Raw genomic sequence first — 22997 nt, forward strand, 5'->3', positions numbered from 1 at the left:
TGAAGCATGTGGTCGTCGAGCACCTTGGCTCCATTGAAGTACTAAAGGGCACTGCTGAACATCTGGAAAAGGCCCTAGTGACCTTTTTCAAGGAACACACAACTCAATTTACTAACATGGTTAGCATGATGATGGACTCCTGCAACGTCATGCGAGGGAGTAAGTCCGGGCTGGAGATCAGGATAAGGTCCAAGTACTGTCAGAACCTCCTAGATGTTGATGGAGATTCATGCCACCACATCCACAATGCCGGCAAAATTGGAGATATACAAGATCCACAGTGATATAGTGGAGATATACAAGGACCACAGTGTTGGTGAGCGGGCAAAGGCCAGGATACAATTTTTCCACCAGGACCCCCCCAAAAATTCTTTAAATTAATCTAATATTGTAAAGGGGGGCCTCAGCCGCCAACAATCTTATGTGATTAATCCTCTTGTATACTGTATGTAGCCCAAAATACATATTGTATTTAATCTCTCTCTTCCAGGAATGACGCAAGTTGGGAAGGACAGGAAAGAAAGGGTGTGGAAGAAGCTCTGGTTTGAGAGTCGCAACACAGACCTCCAGCTGAGCATTTACCTCGGCGTCCTTCCCATCATGAAGGAGTATGTTACGGTGTTCCAGGTGTGTGTTTTCACACTAATGAATTAGTGAATTATCAATCTCTGATAGATAAACTAAATAGGCCTATCCTTGTATTCTCTCATCAGTTAGATTGTGATATAAACAGACCCTCAACTGCATGTCTGTGTATGGTAATAGAATTGTTGTAGCATTTTATAATAATGCCATTATTCACAGGGCAGCCAAACCCTTGTCCACAAGCTGCATGACAAGCAGCTTGAAGTTGTGAAAACCTTCATGGGGTGCTTTATCAAGGCTGAGAATCCGCATACCACCCCAAAGAATATCATGGAGTTGGATTTCAAGGCCAAAATGCTGCCTCTCTGTGAGCTGTATGTCGGACAGGTGGCGGAGAAACTGAAGGCAGGAAATCCACGTAATCAGGTTAGTAAATGTATTAAAAACGGCAAATCAAACATTTATAAATTTCTCCAGCTAAAATGATTTAATTGCAATCGTTTTAATGTTTTACAGAGTGTGCTGCAGTTTCTCGAAACAGCGAAGACTGCATACATGTCGACAGCAGCCTATATGCAGAAAAAGCTGCCACTGGACAGCAGGACCCTGCAGTCACTGTCTGCCTTGGACCCATTGGTGAGGGGCCACTCAGAGACGGGCATCCTCCTGAAGTGGCTGGCAGGGATGATGAGCCACTTGGTGCCACACCCCAATTTGACATGCCACTGGAAGTTGTCAAATTCAGCACAAATTCCACCCTTCCCCTGTACACTGATGGGGACAACATGGTTAACTGGTGGGCAAATGTCATTGACACTGGAAGGTACCCAGGCCTCAACCATGTGGTTCGAGCAGCGCTCTCCATTTTCCATGGACCAATGGTGGAGTCATCGTTCAGTGCCATGGGAGATATTATTGACTGCAAAAGCACCAGAATGAGCATGGACACCTTTAGGGACAACCAATCCAGACAACCAAGTATGCCCTCAGGTCCAGGGGTCAGACAGCAATACAGATGTTCAGGAGAGAGGATGTCAAGTTCTCAAAGGTAGACAAGGTCCTATGCAGGAACATCCACACTGCAGGCTCAAAAGACAAGGCTCGCAGACAACAGGCCCTGTTGAAGACAAAAGGGAGGCAGGAAGAGTTTGGTTGCCAGCCAACAACCAGTGCTGCACAAAGCAGGAAGACTGCAGTGGAGGATGACAGGCAAGCCACAGTGAGGCACATGGCTGCTCAAAAAAGAAAAAAAAGCACTGGAAGTGCTGGTACAGGCAAAGAAGGCAAAAAAGCACAAGTGATGTGCTTGGTGGGATGGACTTCATCAGAATTGGTTTTATTTGTTAAAAAATAAATGTTCAAAATATATTTACAGAGCATCTTCTCCTCTTTCATTTGGGAGAGTAAGTCACCAAGGATTAGCCAACAAGTTTTACAACTTCCATATAATGATGGTGGCTTAAACCTACCGAACCTTAACATTTACTTTCTGGCTGCCCAATTTACCCAGATTAGGCAGTGGTTCTCTAGCTCATCTAGCGCATGGTCAAGACTGGAATCTTATGACATTCTTCCATATGAACTGAGATACCTGCCTTATATTGGTTTACAACAGGTTAAAAAAATCACAAATAATCCTATTATTATTAACAGTTTACTAATATGGAAGAACTCCCATAAACGTATGGGTCACAAGGAACACCTTTCGCCCTATACTCCTATCTGGAGAAACCCCAATGTTACATCTTGTTTTAATGATGACACCTTCAAGTCTTGGTACGACAAGGGGATAAGGGAAATAACACATCTTTACGACAGTGGTACATTTGTTTCTTTCCTTCAGTTAAAGTCAAAATATAATTTATCTTCCACACATTTATTTCGATTTTTTCCAAATCTGCCATATGATACAGACAACTCAAGGCACTCTTGAAGAACTCAAGCCCTCCAAAATAGAAGGCCTTATCAATAAGGAGGTTCAAAGTTCTAAATGTATTTCTCAAGTTTATTTATCTCTGCTTGAATGCTTGTCTACAAGTACAGATGCTACGAGGTGTAAATGGGAAAAGGATTTAGACATGGATATAAGTAAAGAGGACTGGTCTTTCTTTTGTCTTAAAGTTCATAAATGTTCTTACAATATGAGGCACAAACTCCTTCTTTTTAAAATTTTGCACAGAACTTATTATACACCTGCAAAACTTTATAAAATGAATAATGAAATGTCCTTTTTGTGCTGGCGCTGCAAAAAACAGAAAGGGGACTTTTACCATATGTTTTGGTCATGTAATTTGTTGTTAACATTTTGGAACTTTGTAATTGACACGATAGCATTATGTTTAAATATTCACATTGCAAAATCATCTCGCTTGTGTCTTTTAGGCACAATCAATATGGATCCTTGGAATGAATTTAAAAATATATATATTGATCTTGCTTTGATTGCTGCAAAAAAGTGTATTGCAATCCATTGGAAATCCGATTACTCTCCTACAATATCACATTGGTTAAATGAAATCTCTAGCTACATTCCATTAGATAAAATATACTATAATATAAGACATAAGAGTCAGGACTTTGTAAAAATATGGCAACCACATATAGATTTTATGGCAAGAAGTTCAGCTTCAGGTACTATTGTTTGATGGACAGTGTTTCTTGTAGGGATGCACAGTGATGTGAATTGCTGTTAATATCATAGCGCATCCCTAATGAATGTATTATTGTGTGTGTGTGTGTGTATGTAGGCATGTGTGTTTTGTCTTATTATTATTATTATATTTTTGTTGTGTTGTCGTTGGGCGTTGCCGCACAATGGTGGGTGGGGGGGGGGGGGGGGGTGGATACAAGGGGGCGGGGAAACAAGAAAAAATGTGTTCAATTATATTGTAAAAATGTTTGAATCTTTGAAAAAAAAAAAAAAGAAGAAAAAAAAGAAGAGGCGGCCCCAGGTCATCCAGGAGTTCCAGAGCCCCGCTCCTGACGGCCCCACGATCATGCTGCTGTCACTCAAAGCTGGCGGGGTGGGACTCAACCTGACAGCCGCCTCCCGTGTTTTCCTCATGGATCCAGCGTGGAACCCTGCAGCAGAGGACCAGTGTGTGGATCGCTGTCACCGCCTGGGCCAGAAGAGAGACGTCTTCATCACCAAGTTCATCGTGAAGGACTCTGTGGAGGAGAACATGGTGAAGATTCAGAGGCAGAAGCAGGATCTGGTGGACAAGGCTTTCGGCTCCAAGAACCCCACCGACAAGAAGGCGTCACGCATTAATGAAATAAAAGCCCTCATGGAGCTGTAGACGTCCCTACGTATGGGAACCTTGTTAAGAAATTCCCATTTTGAAGTTTAGTTTTGATACTGTTTGTTGTGGAATGTTCTCTCAGCACATATGTCCATCGTTACATTCCCACTCACCACACTGCCCTTGGTTAACAAGTCTCATGATACATTTACATTTTTGGGCATTTAACAGATGCCTTTATCCAAAGCGACTTTTCTTTTTTGGGATTGATGTGTGGTTTCATGTATGTGGGAATAAATGTTTTAAGTGACAAAACAAAAAAACTAAACAAAAACAAACAAATTATATTTACAAAATAAATACATCTTTCTTCTAATTCTAATAGATGCGTTTTCATTATTGTTACCGCTGCTTCATAGGTCTGAATAACACTGACAGGCTTTATATGTGTCCCTTGAACAGAGCTTGTATAGAAAAATTATAGCATGCATCATAGGAAGGTGCCTGGGCGCCGTGCAATGATAATTTCCGTCGTTTTCAGTGAAAATAATTTTGTCACCTTTTTGGGCCAGCACCCCTGCATTCCCCAAAAATTTGATTGAGATTGAGATTGAGATAACGTTTATTGCCACTATGCATTACACATATAGGAATTTGCTTCGTCACCACAGCAAGTGCGTTTATACTTTTTTCACATATCAAAAAACAGGACAACACAACAACAACACAGGACAGACAACAGTGCATTGGATAGTGCGGTATAAAGTAAAGTGCAGTGCAGAGTTTTTTTTTTTATTGAGTCCAGTTCAGTCCTGGGCAGACTTGGGGGCGGGGGGGGGCCATTGAATTGTTGCACTCTCTCCAGCAATTACCAGTTCCCGGTGTACCATTCTGTAAGTATTTTCTTCGTGGGGTAATAAAAAACCTAATAATGTTCTTCCATGAAAATTCTCTCCATTGTCCAGAGCTAGAGGTGGTGGATTGTATTTTACATTTTTCAACCATTCTTCCTCAGTTAGGACTATGTTTGCTTCCTTCTCCCACTTATCCCTAACATATAAGGTGGAGTGATTCTTGGTGGACTGTATACTCTTCTGTATAATTCTTGACACCAGTTTCTTGTGGGTGTTGCCCTTATACGCATCAATAAAAATGTTGACGAGACTCATTTCAGAAACCTCATTATTCTTTATATTCTTATAGAAGTAGTATGCCTCAGTTGTAAATACCTGTAGAAATCTTGTTTCTCTAGGTTGTGATTATCAATAAGATATTGAAAGGCCTGTATTGGATGAAATTAGGTAGGGATGTCCCGATCCCATTTTTTCACTACCGATACCTGGGCTTCAGGTATCTGCGATACCGATATCAATCCGATATTTTTATTTATTGTTTTACTCCTGAATAATAACAAATACTTCCCCAGTATAGTCCACAACATTTGGCTATTAAAGACTGCCAGCCTTTATTCAAGCAACAAAAACAGTACTCACTGTTACTCACTACTCGGTGACCAACTGGTTTCAAGTTAAAACAATTTAAACAGCAGCATTCAGCATTGTAGAAAAAAAAATGAGTTACTGTCTGATTTCTAGTTGTAGTGCATTCAGTTCTCTTTCATAGTATTCGTTTGGGAACGCCCCCTGCGTGACCTCATCGCCCAGGCGACGCTTTTATCACGAGGGACGGGACCCTCCGCCTATATAAGACGTACACACGGCATCTGTCGTCATTCAAAAACCTTTGCTCGCTTCTCACTGGAGCTGACAACAACTGTGCGGGTGGCTAGAGCTAAACAGTCAACAGATACGAGCGACCACAACACACACACACACTGTATGGAAAGTTTGAGCGGCAGTGACGGCCGCGCGCTGCTCTTGATTATTTTGAACGTCTCGCTCAGCCCGTCAGTGACGGTGCAGTGTGTGTGTGTTAGCCCGTCAGTGACGGTGCAGTGTGTGTGTGTTAGCCCGTCAGTGACGGTGCAGTGTGTGTGTGTTAGCCCGTCAGTGACGGTGCAGTGTGCGTGTGTTAGCCCGTCAGTGACGGTGCTGAGCCGTGCTGTACGTTAACAAACACGTTTGTACAGCTGTTCCTTTGTGTCGACCTCCCTCTGTGCCTAGAGACTCTTACACTAACGTTACCACCAGGTGCTAGCTAGCTAAGGTAGCTAATGTTACCACCAGGTGCTTGCTAACTAAGGTAGCTAATGTTACCACCAGGTGCTAGCTAGCTAAGGTAGCTAACGTTACCACCAGGTGCTAGCTAGCTAAGGTAGCTAACGTTACCACCAGGTGCTAGCCAGCTATGGTAGCTAACGTTACCACCAGGTGCTAGCTAGCTACGGTAGCTAATGTTACCACCAGGTGCTAGCTAGCTAAGGTAGCTAACTTTACCACCAAGTGCTAGCTAACTAAGGTAGCTAATGTTACCACCAGGTACTAGCTAGCTAAGGTAGCTAACGTTACCGATGCATCATCAGACAGAAATGAGCAACTGCGACTCCGCTGGCAGAAGGGTGAAAGAGGAGAAACACTTTGAAATGGATACCATTTCCACCGACATAAGAACTATTGCCTCTCGCGTAGGCTATTATGAAGGAGTGCACACAAAGGATACGTGCACACTGCACATATCGTATTCGTCCATGTCCTGTACTAGGGTGCATCAAAATGCAATGCAAAAAAAATAATGTCAAAATATCAACTTGTTCATTGTTGCATTTTGCTCTAGTGCACATACAAATGACTTTTGCAATGTTTTGGGAAAATTCATTGAGATTTAGAGGTGTAACGCAGCATGTGAAATTTTGAAATGTTTGTGTTCTATCAAATCAAATCAAATTTTATTTGTATAGCGCATTTCTTACAAGATGCAACTCAATGCGCTTCACACAATGAACATTTTCAGTCAATCAGTCAAATCTGAACAAACCCATGGGTTGATGCAGGCACGGAGGAGAGGAGGGAGAGGGACGTTGTGGCGTAGAGGCCTCCTACATGGGGATGTTGAGCCTGTAAAAGAGCCTGAGCATTGTCAATGGAGAGATCATTCAGCCAACAATTGGGAGTCAGAACGAAAGGCCTAAGCACCTCCAACCTGCTACGTAAAGCTGGACAGGCCCGCCCCAGCTGAGCATCTGTGATGATGACATCTAGCAGCTGAGATGGTGCCTAAAAAACATAATGATGTTGGGTTAAAGGGACTGTCATGTTACAGTACTCAGCCATTGGAATTTTGATTATTTAAAATGAATGAAGCTAGGATTTTTAAGTTTACCTGAAGTGAGTCCCACTCCGGCTCAGAGTTTAGCGGTTCAGGGTCATCAGAACACACTGGCTCCGGTGGATGGGACACAGCTTTCTGAGTGGGCGGGCAGGCTCGGAATCCTTAAGTCAATCAACAAAACAATTTTAGAATGACATCTTGTGGTAAAAAAAATACAGTTTCACATTACATTAACTTTAAAATGTGAACTGTATGTTACACTTACTCGTCCGCAGAGGCTTCACTGAGGCATAGGGGGTTTTGGTTCCCAGTTGTTGGCCATCCAAGGTCTCCAACTGCACCAAATTGTTGTCCCCAACCTCAGTCACCCTGAAGAAAATATGTATTAATAATGGCAAAATTGGACATCACACATCACCCTCTCATTCTGAATATTCTTAAAAGTCTAACATTTACCGGTACGTAGTTGGCCAGTCTGGGTCCATTGTGCCACCAGGTCTCCCACGTTTCCTCTCATTCTTCTTCAGGACCTCCATGCCCGGGAGGATCTCAAACCGCTTGGTTCCCTTCTTGATCCTCTTCCGGTAGCTTTCCCGCTGTTTCTCCTGGGCCTTCTCCACGTTGAGTCGCACCTTGATCGTTGAAGAAAAAGCGAAGCAGCAGAGATTGTAATTCTCTGTTGTGCAGTATAGCTCTGTATATTGCTGAGGCATTGTTATTGCTTTAGCAGTTACTTAGCATCACTCAGGTGGTTGTTCAGTATATAGTTGTGTAATATCTTTCACCTCGTCAAAGACCTCCTCATCCTTCTCAGCCCTGGCGTGGAGATAGTCTGCAGCGGTGTCTTCATCAATCTCGTCCACCTCCACAAAAGGACGGTCGCCTGTGATCTGAAATGAGAGGCAAATAGAGATACGCAATACATACATTTGCATAGAGTTAGTGTTTTATTTTTTGTTTATATTGAGAATCAATTTGCAAAACAAATTATATATTATAAGAACAATAATATCAAGAGTTGACATACCTCAGAGGACAGCCGTGGCTCCCGACCGTACATCAGGCGGTAGGGCGAGTACTTGGTGGAGGCCTGGACGCTGGTGTTATGTGCGAAAAGGATTAACTTAAGGTTGTCCTCCCACCGCTCCTGGTGCCCATCCAGAGATTTCCCGATAGCCCTCTTGAGTGTTTGATTGGTCCGCTCGTCCAGTCCGTTGGTCTGGGGATGGTAGGCAGAGGTAATCCGGTGCTTCATCCCCCACTTCTCAAACAAAATCTGGTTGACCTAAAAAAGAAAGTAAGACAGAAGTCATTAGTTTTGTCCATACAAGTATGTCCATAACTGTTACAAGATCATATGTTTTAGCAAGTACATGACCTTGTTGCAGAACTCTTTGCCCTGGTCAGTCAGGATGACCTCCGGCGCACCATGGGTGTGGAAGATGTCTATCAGGGCCTGGGATGTTGCCACAGTTGGGTTTGTTGTTGAAAAATAAGAACTTGCACTTGGATTCTTAACTCAATGTTTCGTTCACAGTTTCAAACTGAAACCACCACTACAACAATGAACACTGACAACCACAGCAAAACATTTAGAAAAACCCTCCATTCATAAGTGATTAAAACATGCTGTCACGACTTCAGTTTCATCAGAGGTACAGTAGATGTAACAGAGTTAGCATGTAAGCAAAGGTGACATGCCATTAATACACGCCATTAAAATGTCAACACATCAGTTGATTTGAGACCCGATGGAAATAATTGTAATCGTAAACTACTGAATCTGGCAGGTGTTTTTTGTATGGCAGTCAGTCAGCCATTTTCAGCTGACCAAGCACTTTCCAACGAAAGGAGAACATCCATGCATTAAGGGGTTTTCAATGGAGCACTTTGGAAAAACACGGGTTCGGGAACTGCCCCCTGAGGTACTCCAGGAAAAACCTACATCAAAACACCTTGACTGACTTGACTGAAGTAGCTGTTTCTTTTTGGGGGTAGAGGTGTGTGGGTTTGGACTGTTGGGAGTGTGTGGCAGGCTTGTCAGAAACCCCAGTCAACCATGTAGCAGGGCTATCTGTGTACAATCTGGAAAATACTTAAAAAACAACTTTACAAGCAGTACAAACAAATTCATTAGGAAACATAATATTAATTGACACACAAGACGAATGGAAAAACTTGAAACACCTCCTGCAGGATACCTGAAGCTCTGGTCGGATGGTCCTCCTGCAGATGCAGTGCACACTAACGTCCATAGTGTACACTGACTGGGCCGTGCGTGGACACCGTATGGAGCTGCGGAATGGTGTCAGGTGCCCATCCTGAAAGCAGGAAAAGAGGTGCTTACGCATAGCAGACTGATCAAATTCCTTGCTTGCTGGGTCCTCACCTCTGCAGCATGTGAGACTGTTCGCAATAGCAAACAGCCCACAGTCTGAGCTGCCTCTCTGCTGCTGGACATCAGGCCACTGCAGAAGGACCTTGGGACCTGAAAAAGAGAGGAGACCTGTTATTTGAGAAATGAACTCCTCGGTCGACCCGTGACCAGAGGAGTCATAAACGTTAACAGTACCTACCTCGCAGTTGATGTTACTTACCGTAACCCAGTGATTTGAACAAACATTTAAAATCTGAACAAACCCCTGGGTTGATGCAGGCACGGAGGAGAGGAGGGAGAGGGACGTTGTGGCGTAGAGGCCTCCTACATGGGGATGTTGAGCCTGTAAAAGAGCCTGAGCATTGTCAATGGAGAGATCATTCAGCCAACAATTGGGAGTCAGAACGAAAGGCCTAAGCACCTCCAACCTGCTACGTAAAGCTGGACAGGCCCGCCCCAGCTGAGCATCTGTGATGATGACATCTAGCAGCTGAGATGGTGCCTAAAAACATAATGATGTTGGGTTAAAGGGACTGTCATGTTACAGTACTCAGCCATTGGAATTTTGATTATTTAAAATGAATGAAGCTAGGATTTTTAAGTTTACCTGAAGTGAGTCCCACTCCGGCTCAGAGTTTAGCGGTTCAGGGTCATCAGAACACACTGGCTCCGGTGGATGGGACACAGCTTTCTGAGTGGGCGGGCAGGCTCGGAATCCTTAAGTCAATCAACAAAACAATTTTAGAATGACATCTTGTGGTAAAAAAAATACAGTTTCACATTACATTAACTTTAAAATGTGAACTGTATGTTACACTTACTCGTCCGCAGAGGCTTCACTGAGGCATAGGGGGTTTTGGTTCCCAGTTGTTGGCCATCCAAGGTCTCCAACTGCACCAAATTGTTGTCCCCAACCTCAGTCACCCTGAAGAAAATATGTATTAATAATGGCAAAATTGGACATCACACATCACCCTCTCATTCTGAATATTCTTAAAAGTCTAACATTTACCGGTACGTAGTTGGCCAGTCTGGGTCCATTGTGCCACCAGGTCTCCCACGTTTCCTCTCATTCTTCTTCAGGACCTCCATGCCCGGGAGGATCTCAAACCGCTTGGTTCCCTTCTTGATCCTCTTCCGGTAGCTTTCCCGCTGTTTCTCCTGGGCCTTCTCCACGTTGAGTCGCACCTTGATCGTTGAAGAAAAAGCGAAGCAGCAGAGATTGTAATTCTCTGTTGTGCAGTATAGCTCTGTATATTGCTGAGGCATTGTTATTGCTTTAGCAGTTACTTAGCATCACTCAGGTGGTTGTTCAGTATATAGTTGTGTAATATCTTTCACCTCGTCAAAGACCTCCTCATCCTTCTCAGCCCTGGCGTGGAGATAGTCTGCAGCGGTGTCTTCATCAATCTCGTCCACCTCCACAAAAGGACGGTCGCCTGTGATCTGAAATGAGAGGCAAATAGAGATACGCAATACATACATTTGCATAGAGTTAGTGTTTTATTTTTTGTTTATATTGAGAATCAATTTGCAAAACAAATTATATATTATAAGAACAATAATATCAAGAGTTGACATACCTCAGAGGACAGCCGTGGCTCCCGACCGTACATCAGGCGGTAGGGCGAGTACTTGGTGGAGGCCTGGACGCTGGTGTTATGTGCGAAAAGGATTAACTTAAGGTTGTCCTCCCACCGCTCCTGGTGCCCATCCAGAGATTTCCCGATAGCCCTCTTGAGTGTTTGATTGGTCCGCTCGTCCAGTCCGTTGGTCTGGGGATGGTAGGCAGAGGTAATCCGGTGCTTCATCCCCCACTTCTCAAACAAAATCTGGTTGACCTAAAAAAGAAAGTAAGACAGAAGTCATTAGTTTTGTCCATACAAGTATGTCCATAACTGTTACAAGATCATATGTTTTAGCAAGTACATGACCTTGTTGCAGAACTCTTTGCCCTGGTCAGTCAGGATGACCTCCGGCGCACCATGGGTGTGGAAGATGTCTATCAGGGCCTGGGATGTTGCCACAGTTGGGTTTGTTGTTGAAAAATAAGAACTTGCACTTGGATTCTAAACTCAATGTTTCGTTCACAGTTTCAAACTGAAACCACCACTACAACAATGAACACTGACAACCACAGCAAAACATTTAGAAAAATCCTCCATTCATAAGTGATTAAAACATGCTGTCACGACTTCAGTTTCATCAGAGGTACAGTAGATGTAACAGAGTTAGCATGTAAGCAAAGGTGACATGCCATTAATACACGCCATTAAAATGTCAACACATCAGTTGATTTGAGACCCGATGGAAATAATTGTAATCGTAAACTACTGAATCTGGCAGGTGTTTTTTGTATGGCAGTCAGTCAGCCATTTTCAGCTGACCAAGCACTTTCCAACGAAAGGAGAACATCCATGCATTAAGGGGTTTTCAATGGAGCACTTTGGAAAAACACGGGTTCGGGAACTGCCCCCTGAGGTACTCCAGGAAAAACCTACATCAAAACACCTTGACTGACTTGACTGAAGTAGCTGTTTCTTTTTGGGGGTAGAGGTGTGTGGGTTTGGACTGTTGGGAGTGTGTGGCAGGCTTGTCAGAAACCCCAGTCAACCATGTAGCAGGGCTATCTGTGTACAATCTGGAAAATACTTAAAAAACAACTTTACAAGCAGTACAAACAAATTCATTAGGAAACATAATATTAATTGACACACAAGACGAATGGAAAAACTTGAAACACCTCCTGCAGGATACCTGAAGCTCTGGTCGGATGGTCCTCCTGCAGATGCAGTGCACACTAACGTCCATAGTGTACACTGACTGGGCCGTGCGTGGACACCGTATGGAGCTGCGGAATGGTGTCAGGTGCCCATCCTGAAAGCAGGAAAAGAGGTGCTTACGCATAGCAGACTGATCAAATTCCTTGCTTGCTGGGTCCTCACCTCTGCAGCATGTGAGACTGTTCGCAATAGCAAACAGCCCACAGTCTGAGCTGCCTCTCTGCTGCTGGACATCAGGCCACTGCAGAAGGACCTTGGGACCTGAAAAAGAGAGGAGACCTGTTATTTGAGAAATGAACTCCTCGGTCGACCCGTGACCAGAGGAGTCATAAACGTTAACAGTACCTACCTCGCAGTTGATGTTACTTACCGTAACCCAGTGATTTGAACAAACATTTAAAATCTGAACAAACCCCTGGGTTGATGCAGGCACGGAGGAGAGGAGGGAGAGGGACGTTGTGGCGTAGAGGCCTCCTACATGGGGATGTTGAGCCTGTAAAAGAGCCTGAGCATTGTCAATGGAGAGATCATTCAGCCAACAATTGGGAGTCAGAACGAAAGGCCTAAGCACCTCCAACCTGCTACGTAAAGCTGGACAGGCCCGCCCCAGCTGAGCATCTGTGATGATGACATCTAGCAGCTGAGATGGTGCCTAAAAAACATAATGATGTTGGGTTAAAGGGACTGTCATGTTACAGTACTCAGCCATTGGAATTTTGATTATTTAAAATGAATGAAGCTAGGATTTTTAAGTTTACCTGAAGTGAGTCCCACTCCGGCTCAGAGTTTAGCGGTTCAGGGTCATCAGAACACACTGGCTCCGGTGGATGGGACACAGCTTTCTGAGTGGGCGGGCAGGCTCGGAATCCTTAAGTCAATCAACAAAACAATTTTAGAATGACATCTTGTGGTAAAAAAAATACAGTTTCACATTACATTAACTTTAAAATGTGAACTGTATGTTACACTTACTCGTCCGCAGAGGCTTCACTGAGGCATAGGGGGTTTTGGTTCCCAGTTGTTGGCCATCCAAGGTCTCCAACTGCACCAAATTGTTGTCCCCAACCTCAGTCACCCTGAAGAAAATATGTATTAATAATGGCAAAATTGGACATCACACATCACCCTCTCATTCTGAATATTCTTAAAAGTCTAACATTTACCGGTACGTAGTTGGCCAGTCTGGGTCCATTGTGCCACCAGGTCTCCCACGTTTCCTCTCATTCTTCTTCAGGACCTCCATGCCCGGGAGGATCTCAAACCGCTTGGTTCCCTTCTTGATCCTCTTCCGGTAGCTTTCCCGCTGTTTCTCCTGGGCCTTCTCCACGTTGAGTCGCACCTTGATCGTTGAAGAAAAAGCGAAGCAGCAGAGATTGTAATTCTCTGTTGTGCAGTATAGCTCTGTATATTGCTGAGGCATTGTTATTGCTTTAGCAGTTACTTAGCATCACTCAGGTGGTTGTTCAGTATATAGTTGTGTAATATCTTTCACCTCGTCAAAGACCTCCTCATCCTTCTCAGCCCTGGCGTGGAGATAGTCTGCAGCGGTGTCTTCATCAATCTCGTCCACCTCCACAAAAGGACGGTCGCCTGTGATCTGAAATGAGAGGCAAATAGAGATACGCAATACATACATTTGCATAGAGTTAGTGTTTTATTTTTTGTTTATATTGAGAATCAATTTGCAAAACAAATTATATATTATAAGAACAATAATATCAAGAGTTGACATACCTCAGAGGACAGCCGTGGCTCCCGACCGTACATCAGGCGGTAGGGCGAGTACTTGGTGGAGGCCTGGACGCTGGTGTTATGTGCGAAAAGGATTAACTTAAGGTTGTCCTCCCACCGCTCCTGGTGCCCATCCAGAGATTTCCCGATAGCCCTCTTGAGTGTTTGATTGGTCCGCTCGTCCAGTCCGTTGGTCTGGGGATGGTAGGCAGAGGTAATCCGGTGCTTCATCCCCCACTTCTCAAACAAAATCTGGTTGACCTAAAAAAGAAAGTAAGACAGAAGTCATTAGTTTTGTCCATACAAGTATGTCCATAACTGTTACAAGATCATATGTTTTAGCAAGTACATGACCTTGTTGCAGAACTCTTTGCCCTGGTCAGTCAGGATGACCTCCGGCGCACCATGGGTGTGGAAGATGTCTATCAGGGCCTGGGATGTTGCCACAGTTGGGTTTGTTGTTGAAAAATAAGAACTTGCACTTGGATTCTTAACTCAATGTTTCGTTCACAGTTTCAAACTGAAACCACCACTACAACAATGAACACTGACAACCACAGCAAAACATTTAGAAAAACCCTCCATTCATAAGTGATTAAAACATGCTGTCACGACTTCAGTTTCATCAGAGGTACAGTAGATGTAACAGAGTTAGCATGTAAGCAAAGGTGACATGCCATTAATACACGCCATTAAAATGTCAACACATCAGTTGATTTGAGACCCGATGGAAATAATTGTAATCGTAAACTACTGAATCTGGCAGGTGTTTTTTGTATGGCAGTCAGTCAGCCATTTTCAGCTGACCAAGCACTTTCCAACGAAAGGAGAACATCCATGCATTAAGGGGTTTTCAATGGAGCACTTTGGAAAAACACGGGTTCGGGAACTGCCCCCTGAGGTACTCCAGGAAAAACCTACATCAAAACACCTTGACTGACTTGACTGAAGTAGCTGTTTCTTTTTGGGGGTAGAGGTGTGTGGGTTTGGACTGTTGGGAGTGTGTGGCAGGCTTGTCAGAAACCCCAACCATGTAGCAGGGCTATCTGTGTACAATCTGGAAAATACTTAAAAAACAACTTTACAAGCAGTACAAACAAATTCATTAGGAAACATAATATTAATTGACACACAAGACGAATGGAAAAACTTGAAACACCTCCTGCAGGATACCTGAAGCTCTGGTCGGATGGTCCTCCTGCAGATGCAGTGCACACTAACGTCCATAGTGTACACTGACTGGGCCGTGCGTGGACACCGTATGGAGCTGCGGAATGGTGTCAGGTGCCCATCCTGAAAGCAGGAAAAGAGGTGCTTACGCATAGCAGACTGATCAAATTCCTTGCTTGCTGGGTCCTCACCTCTGCAGCATGTGAGACTGTTCGCAATAGCAAACAGCCCACAGTCTGAGCTGCCTCTCTGCTGCTGGACATCAGGCCACTGCAGAAGGACCTTGGGACCTGAAAAAGAGAGGAGACCTGTTATTTGAGAAATGAACTCCTCGGTCGACCCGTGACCAGAGGAGTCATAAACGTTAACAGTACCTACCTCGCAGTTGATGTTACTTACCGTAACCCAGTGATTTGAACAAACATTTAAAATCTGAACAAACCCCTGGGTTGATGCAGGCACGGAGGAGAGGAGGGAGAGGGACGTTGTGGCGTAGAGGCCTCCTACATGGGGATGTTGAGCCTGTAAAAGAGCCTGAGCATTGTCAATGGAGAGATCATTCAGCCAACAATTGGGAGTCAGAACGAAAGGCCTAAGCACCTCCAACCTGCTACGTAAAGCTGGACAGGCCCGCCCCAGCTGAGCATCTGTGATGATGACATCTAGCAGCTGAGATGGTGCCTAAAAAACATAATGATGTTGGGTTAAAGGGACTGTCATGTTACAGTACTCAGCCATTGGAATTTTGATTATTTAAAATGAATGAAGCTAGGATTTTTAAGTTTACCTGAAGTGAGTCCCACTCCGGCTCAGAGTTTAGCGGTTCAGGGTCATCAGAACACACTGGCTCCGGTGGATGGGACACAGCTTTCTGAGTGGGCGGGCAGGCTCGGAATCCTTAAGTCAATCAACAAAACAATTTTAGAATGACATCTTGTGGTAAAAAAAATACAGTTTCACATTACATTAACTTTAAAATGTGAACTGTATGTTACACTTACTCGTCCGCAGAGGCTTCACTGAGGCATAGGGGGTTTTGGTTCCCAGTTGTTGGCCATCCAAGGTCTCCAACTGCACCAAATTGTTGTCCCCAACCTCAGTCACCCTGAAGAAAATATGTATTAATAATGGCAAAATTGGACATCACACATCACCCTCTCATTCTGAATATTCTTAAAAGTCTAACATTTACCGGTACGTAGTTGGCCAGTCTGGGTCCATTGTGCCACCAGGTCTCCCACGTTTCCTCTCATTCTTCTTCAGGACCTCCATGCCCGGGAGGATCTCAAACCGCTTGGTTCCCTTCTTGATCCTCTTCCGGTAGCTTTCCCGCTGTTTCTCCTGGGCCTTCTCCACGTTGAGTCGCACCTTGATCGTTGAAGAAAAAGCGAAGCAGCAGAGATTGTAATTCTCTGTTGTGCAGTATAGCTCTGTATATTGCTGAGGCATTGTTATTGCTTTAGCAGTTACTTAGCATCACTCAGGTGGTTGTTCAGTATATAGTTGTGTAATATCTTTCACCTCGTCAAAGACCTCCTCATCCTTCTCAGCCCTGGCGTGGAGATAGTCTGCAGCGGTGTCTTCATCAATCTCGTCCACCTCCACAAAAGGACGGTCGCCTGTGATCTGAAATGAGAGGCAAATAGAGATACGCAATACATACATTTGCATAGAGTTAGTGTTTTATTTTTTGTTTATATTGAGAATCAATTTGCAAAACAAATTATATATTATAAGAACAATAATATCAAGAGTTGACATACCTCAGAGGACAGCCGTGGCTCCCGACCGTACATCAGGCGGTAGGGCGAGTACTTGGTGGAGGCCTGGACGCTGGTGTTATGTGCGAAAGGATTAACTTAAGGTTGTCCTCCCACCGTTCCTGGTGCCCATCCAGAGATTTCCCGATAGCCCTCTTGAGTGTTTGATTGGTCCGCTCGTCCAGTCCGTTGGTCTGGGGATGGTAGGCAGAGGTAATCCGGTGCTTCATCCCCCACTTCTCAAACAAAATCTGGTTGACCTAAAAAAGAAAGTAAGACAGAAGTCATTAGTTTTGTCCATACAAGTATGTCCATAACTGTTACAAGATCATATGTTTTAGCAAGTACATGACCTTGTTGCAGAACTCTTTGCCCTGGTCAGTCAGGATGACCTCCGGTGCACCATGGGTGTGGAAGATGTCTATCAGGGCCTGGGATGTTGCCACTGCCGTCTTGTCCTAGCAGTGTATACACACAGGATATGGTACTATTATATTAATACTTATAATGTTAATTTTAAGATGAAAATTGGGATACATGGTGATGAACTGTTCAAGTACAATACATTCAAGTATTTTAAAAAGCATGGTCATGATCATTATATTTGAGAAAACAACACTAAACACAGATATAACACACCTGGATAGGAATGGCCTCCACCCACTTGGTGAAGAAATCTGTCGCTGTGAGGCAGTAGCGATTGCTATTCTTGGATGAGGCCTTGAATGGTCCGATGAGGTCCACACCTAGCAAGAAAAATGTGTTGGCATACTCTAACATTGGACAAGCGGAAGTAAAACATTCACACTTAAAGAGCATACTGAAAGAATGCATGGTGGGAAACAAGTCAAAACCCAAAAAATTAATTGGGATATAAAAGTGTAGAACTCACCAATCATGTACCACGGTGAAACAGGCTTGATGCTCTTCAGCTCAGGGGCTTCAGTCTTCACCTTCTCAAACCTCTGGCAAGCCACGCAGGTACGGACCTTGAAACAATCAGTAAAGTGCAAGTTGAAATGAAATGTGAATGAATGAATATTATCTGTGTGTAAAATACAATCTTGCTACTGTTTGTAAAACATAAAAACTAACTAAAGAAATAATAGATTTGCTTGCCCAGTCTTTCACATCCTTCACAATGCCAAACCAGAAGAAGCGCTGATTAATCTTGTTAATCATGCGCTTCACTCCGAAGTGACCGGCATTGACCTCGGTCAGCACTTCCTCCTTTTCCTCGTCTGACATGATGACCCTCCTTTGTGGCTGTCCCTTCTTGGGCCTATAATACATGAGACGATCGACAACATCAAAAGGATTAGAGAAAAGAGACCAGGACTTGTTAAAGAATGTTTTTTGTTGTTGTTGTTTTTTTACAGTAGTACACTACTTTATTGCTTTATGGGTTAATTTAACAAATCTTACCCAAGCATGTAATTCTCAGCTGCTCTCCGGAGAGCACGCTTCTTCTCTGCAGACATATCCTCCTGGAACTGGGCTTTGGACAGATATAAGAACATGTCACTGTGGCTAGTATAGGATGCCATATCTATTATCTGATATGTATAATAATTGTGTATATATATATATATAAATGGTTGGAAAGCTAGCTATCAATGCCCTGTGTGTGTGTGTGTGTGTGTGTGTGTGTGTGTGTGTGTGTGTGCGCGTGTGCGCACAAGTTAGCTAGTTCGAAATAAATCACAATCTAAAATAAAACAATTTACAATACAAGCACAATATAAGAGTAACGTATAAAAGGAAATGATAGGGTTATCTGTAGTAGTTCTCTAGTAGTTCTCTGTAGTAGCAGGTGTGTCGTGTAGCAGGTGTTTCGTCGTGCGGCAGCAGAGCAAAATGGTGGAGTAAAGTGCGGAGGATTAAACACAGCGCACTAGAATGACGTCACAGTCACCACCTGGTCCTGACACGTTCTAAACGATTATTGATTGATTGATTGATTGATTGATATATCAGATACCACCACCACAACCTTTAGACTTGCCTAAGAGAGAAACAAATATAAAGTTATAAAAATGCAGGGCTTCATTCTTGTTGACAATGTTTACTTTGATTTTTTTTCTTTTCTTGGATACAATGTTTACTGTAGTAAAAAAGAAATGCATGTATGAGGACAAGAGCTCACCAAGTATAATTCTCCTCCTTCAATCCAATGCTTCCATCCTTTGTTCTTCTTCTCTCCCCTCTGGACACAGACCAGCTTGTCATTGTCCCACTTAACAGTTGACTGTGTAACATACGTATATTGGTTCTATTATTGTTGAATTTGTGAATGATATGTTACTCCCTAACTATTATTATATACCTGATTGTAACCTGTACAGTTCTTTTGCAAACGTTATCCCCCTGATGTGTTGTGTATTTATATATAAAGTTTATTCTGTTTTCTCAATCGTCTGACATTGGCACGTTTTATTACAATATCAACTACTAAGTTACATATGACTGTACTTATCATAACTGTACATGTCCTACTCTAATGGATCTTGAACGAAACGCGCATTTTTTTTATTTAGTTGAATTGCTGTGCATTGTTTTAGGATGCTTAGTCCAGGGCTCAAGTTGCGTTTGCAACTTTATGAGAAATGATCTGCTGATCAGACCTCCGTTTCTTTCTTTATATAAACGGGTTATTTTGATAAACCGGATACATTTTGTGAATATATATGGTTACTTTCTCGCCTGAAAACATATTAAAACTTCATAAAATGACATATTAGGATACATTTTGTGAATATATATGGTTACTTTCTCGCCTGAAAACATATTAAAACTTCATAAAATGACATATTAACACTTGTAGAGGCAAATTACAGCTTTTCGCTAATCAAAAACACTAGACTGACGCGTCACAGTCGCCAGCTGGCACGCGTTAGGCCGGCAGCTTTTGGCAGCGGCAGGTTTTGGCATGACAGCTCCCCTGGTGCTAGGAAAGAAAAAAAAACGAAAAAAAACACAAGGGAAGGAGCTGGTTTACATAAATAAAGGCTATGTACACTATCCACTATACTATACTGTACAGATAGACGACTAGGGTTGTCATATTGCACATAGTGTTATTGCACATTCATTTGAAGTGTCGCAGTTTGCAGGCTAGAAATTTACATATTTGTGCCTCTACTACTTTATAAGGGTAACATTCCCGATAAGTCCAATGATTGCAATATCCATACAGTGAAGAACATGAACAGGCCCACTGTAGACAATTGACTATCATCCCCAAGTAGGCCTGTATGCATGTTATTTAATTATCTTGTATCCACCTAAGGTAAGGTGACCAGATTTCTCAGATGCAATCTGGGGACATTTCCAACTTTTTAGGAAAAATGTATACATTTTATCATGATGAAATACAGAAACGGGGACAATTGCGGTTTCATTTATTTTGACCTTATTTTGACCAATGTATACACATTCAAGCAAGAATACTCAAGTGTAACAACTGGAATGTGCCTCTCAACATTACTGTAAGTGGTATTAAAAGTAATTCTTAGAACTGTTCAGGTTGACGAGCCAACCAAAGCTGTTCTGGTTGCATTATGGATGATGTGGGCAGGACAACCCAAGCCAATCACCTCCCGCTGCAGAGAATCTTTTACTTTGGTGTGGACATTGACCCTCCCTGCCCTATTCAGGCCCCCAAAGTTTGTGTTTGTATTATCTGCAGAGAATGCCACCACTTTGTTCTGAAGAGTCAGTGTATTTCTCTATGACAACAAGGATCTCAGCTGCCAGTTGCTCTGCTGTTTCCCCCTTAAGCTCAACAAAATCAAGTAGCTTTGTTTCTACTGACAGGCTCCCATCATATATTTTGCAGTACCTGACTAGTACTGGCATCAGCTTAACATGTCCATGATTTGAAGCATCAGTTGAAATGGACACAAATTCAACTCTATCTAGGTCCTGTGTTACCATAGTGCAGGGGTCGGCAATAGGCGGCCCGTGGGCCATTGCTGGCCCGTCACCAATAATATTTGGCCCAGCAGATTATTTTGAGAATCCTCTTTTTTTTTCTTCTTTTTTTTTTACAATATCGGACCGACAGTCCCACACCGCGCCTATAATGTCCGAATAGAGAATCTACCACCACCTGAATAATGCTTATTGTACTTTTATTCATGTTGAGAGTGAATGACACAGGGACAGACAATCAGGCAGCGGGGTGCACCGAAGTTAATGAGTCACCTCAGAGAGAATCATAAGCAGGTGGACAAGGCGTGGTGCTGAAATAGCCGACATGCGGTGTGGTTTGAAAAAAATAACATCAGCTCATTAAATCATTCAAACGTAATGTTTACGTATGTGACTGCAACACACATATGAACAGTAACAAAGCAAATTCTGTTTAATTTTCTGAAAAACATTGACAACAAAATCGGCGCAAAAGTGGTGGTAGGCCTATGCTCCTGAAACGACAGAGCAAACGCGCTATTAGGGATAATAATTACAATGAGCCATAAGCCATTCATTCAAAATATACAAAATACAATTAGGTTATTAAATACAATAACGACAGGCTTGGTACTCACTTAATGTGAAAAGTGGCATCTCCCATCGGTCACACTTTGCTTGATATCTGGTGATATTGACGTCACTTTAATCCGCAGGCAGTTTATTTTAATTTTTATGCATCTATCGATTCCTCTCGTGCGTCTTTATCACATTCATTGAGGAAAAGGATGACTCGCATGTATAGAAAGGGAACATTGTGAGCAGGGAAGATGTGAGTCTCACACAACGGCTTTGCATTGATGAAACCAGGTAGGATGAACGTATAGTTCGCTGTCCATTCCTCTTTAAATGCCCTGTTTTCACCGTCAACTTTCCTCTTTAGACCTTTGGAGAGTGACATTATGTATCTCTTGCTAGTTAGCAGGTTAAATGTTTAGCTAACTTCACCCGACACGCAAACAACCAATCCAATAATAAATAATGTGACCTTGTCTGGAGGAGGGGGGAATCATTCAGAATAAAAGTATGTTAAATAATTATTAGAATAAGTTAGGCTGCGATACATCGTCAGTCCACACATTTATTATTCAAAACTATGGAAAAGGGTGAAACTACGTTTCAACGTTGTTGAGAATCACAACACAAACTCGCTAGTCAAGCCTAATACTGCAACGAAATGGATTGGACTGCTACCTAGTTAATTATAACACTACTTTACATTGTTAGCAGGCTCACAAAACAAGCTGTGTTAGTTGACTAGCGATGTGTACATTTCTCGAAAGAAAAGTCAAAGCATTAGAACGTGTCACATTTTTTAACAATCAATTACTTTAATTACAAATTATCCTTTGATTATGTTCGGGCCCGCCATTTAGTGGCTACATTTTTTTTGGGCCTGAGGCCAAACCTAATTGCCGACCCCTGGTCTAAACTAAAGCCTTGTTTCTCTCAACCAAACCCTCAGGGAAAGGCTTACTCCAAACCCCAAGATCAGATCAAGCCCCGGACAGGAAAAGACATCGCACGTGTGACCTTTGACCTGTACAGACTGAACCCCAAGGACCTCTTTGGTTCTCTGAGCGTGAAGGCCACCTTCAGGGGCTGGTATTCAGTCAGTGCAGACTTCAAATGCCTTGGGCCCAAGAAAACCGTCAGGTGAGCAGAGGATATGGTGTGACTTTGTGCGTGTAAGGGGGGGGGTATTGAACTTTTTTTTTTTTTTTACTAATTACTGCCTGTATATTCAACTGATTCACTCACGTTCTTCCTCTCTCAGAGAAGCCCTCTGTGTTGCCTCCACCCTCCTCCAAGCAGCTGGTCATATTATGATCAGCGCTGCTTCTGTGATTCGCCGGATCATCGAGGGGGCGGAGTCCTGGCAGCCCCAGCCGGCAGGCTCTATGGAGTACTGGAATTAGGGGAGTGTCTAACCCTAACCCTCTGTGATTGGCTAATCACTCATCAGGTCGAATGAGAATAGAAGATAAGATGTGGAGCTGATCACAACATGTACTTGTGCCAATCGTGGCAACCTTCTGTTCGAGTAATATTTTGAATACTAAGAGTATAATATGTACAATGAGTATGATAAGCTTAACACATTATGCTGCTGGTGTATAATGTAAAATGTAGAAAAGTTGGTTGTACA

The 22997-nt window shown here is 43.1% G+C and overlaps 1 protein-coding gene across 1 annotated transcript in view; it reads left to right on the plus strand.

Annotated features, from left to right (window-relative positions):
• LOC308150080 (lipid transferase CIDEB-like) overlaps positions 1-22767 on the plus strand; it is a gene marked incomplete at both ends in the record, with an annotated part of 29271 nt that extends 6504 nt beyond the window's left edge. The window contains 2 exons of the mRNA XM_080522946.1: positions 22314-22504; positions 22626-22767. Of these exons, the coding sequence (XP_080379072.1) occupies positions 22314-22504; positions 22626-22767 (333 nt within the window). The remainder of the gene's footprint in view (positions 1-22313; positions 22505-22625) is intronic.
• Between the last annotated feature and the right edge of the window lie 230 nt (positions 22768-22997).

This window comes from Nansenia antarctica, assembly GCF_963989245.1.
Source record: "Nansenia antarctica genome assembly, chromosome: 2".
NCBI classification, from domain to species: Eukaryota; Metazoa; Chordata; class Actinopteri; order Argentiniformes; family Microstomatidae; genus Nansenia; species Nansenia antarctica.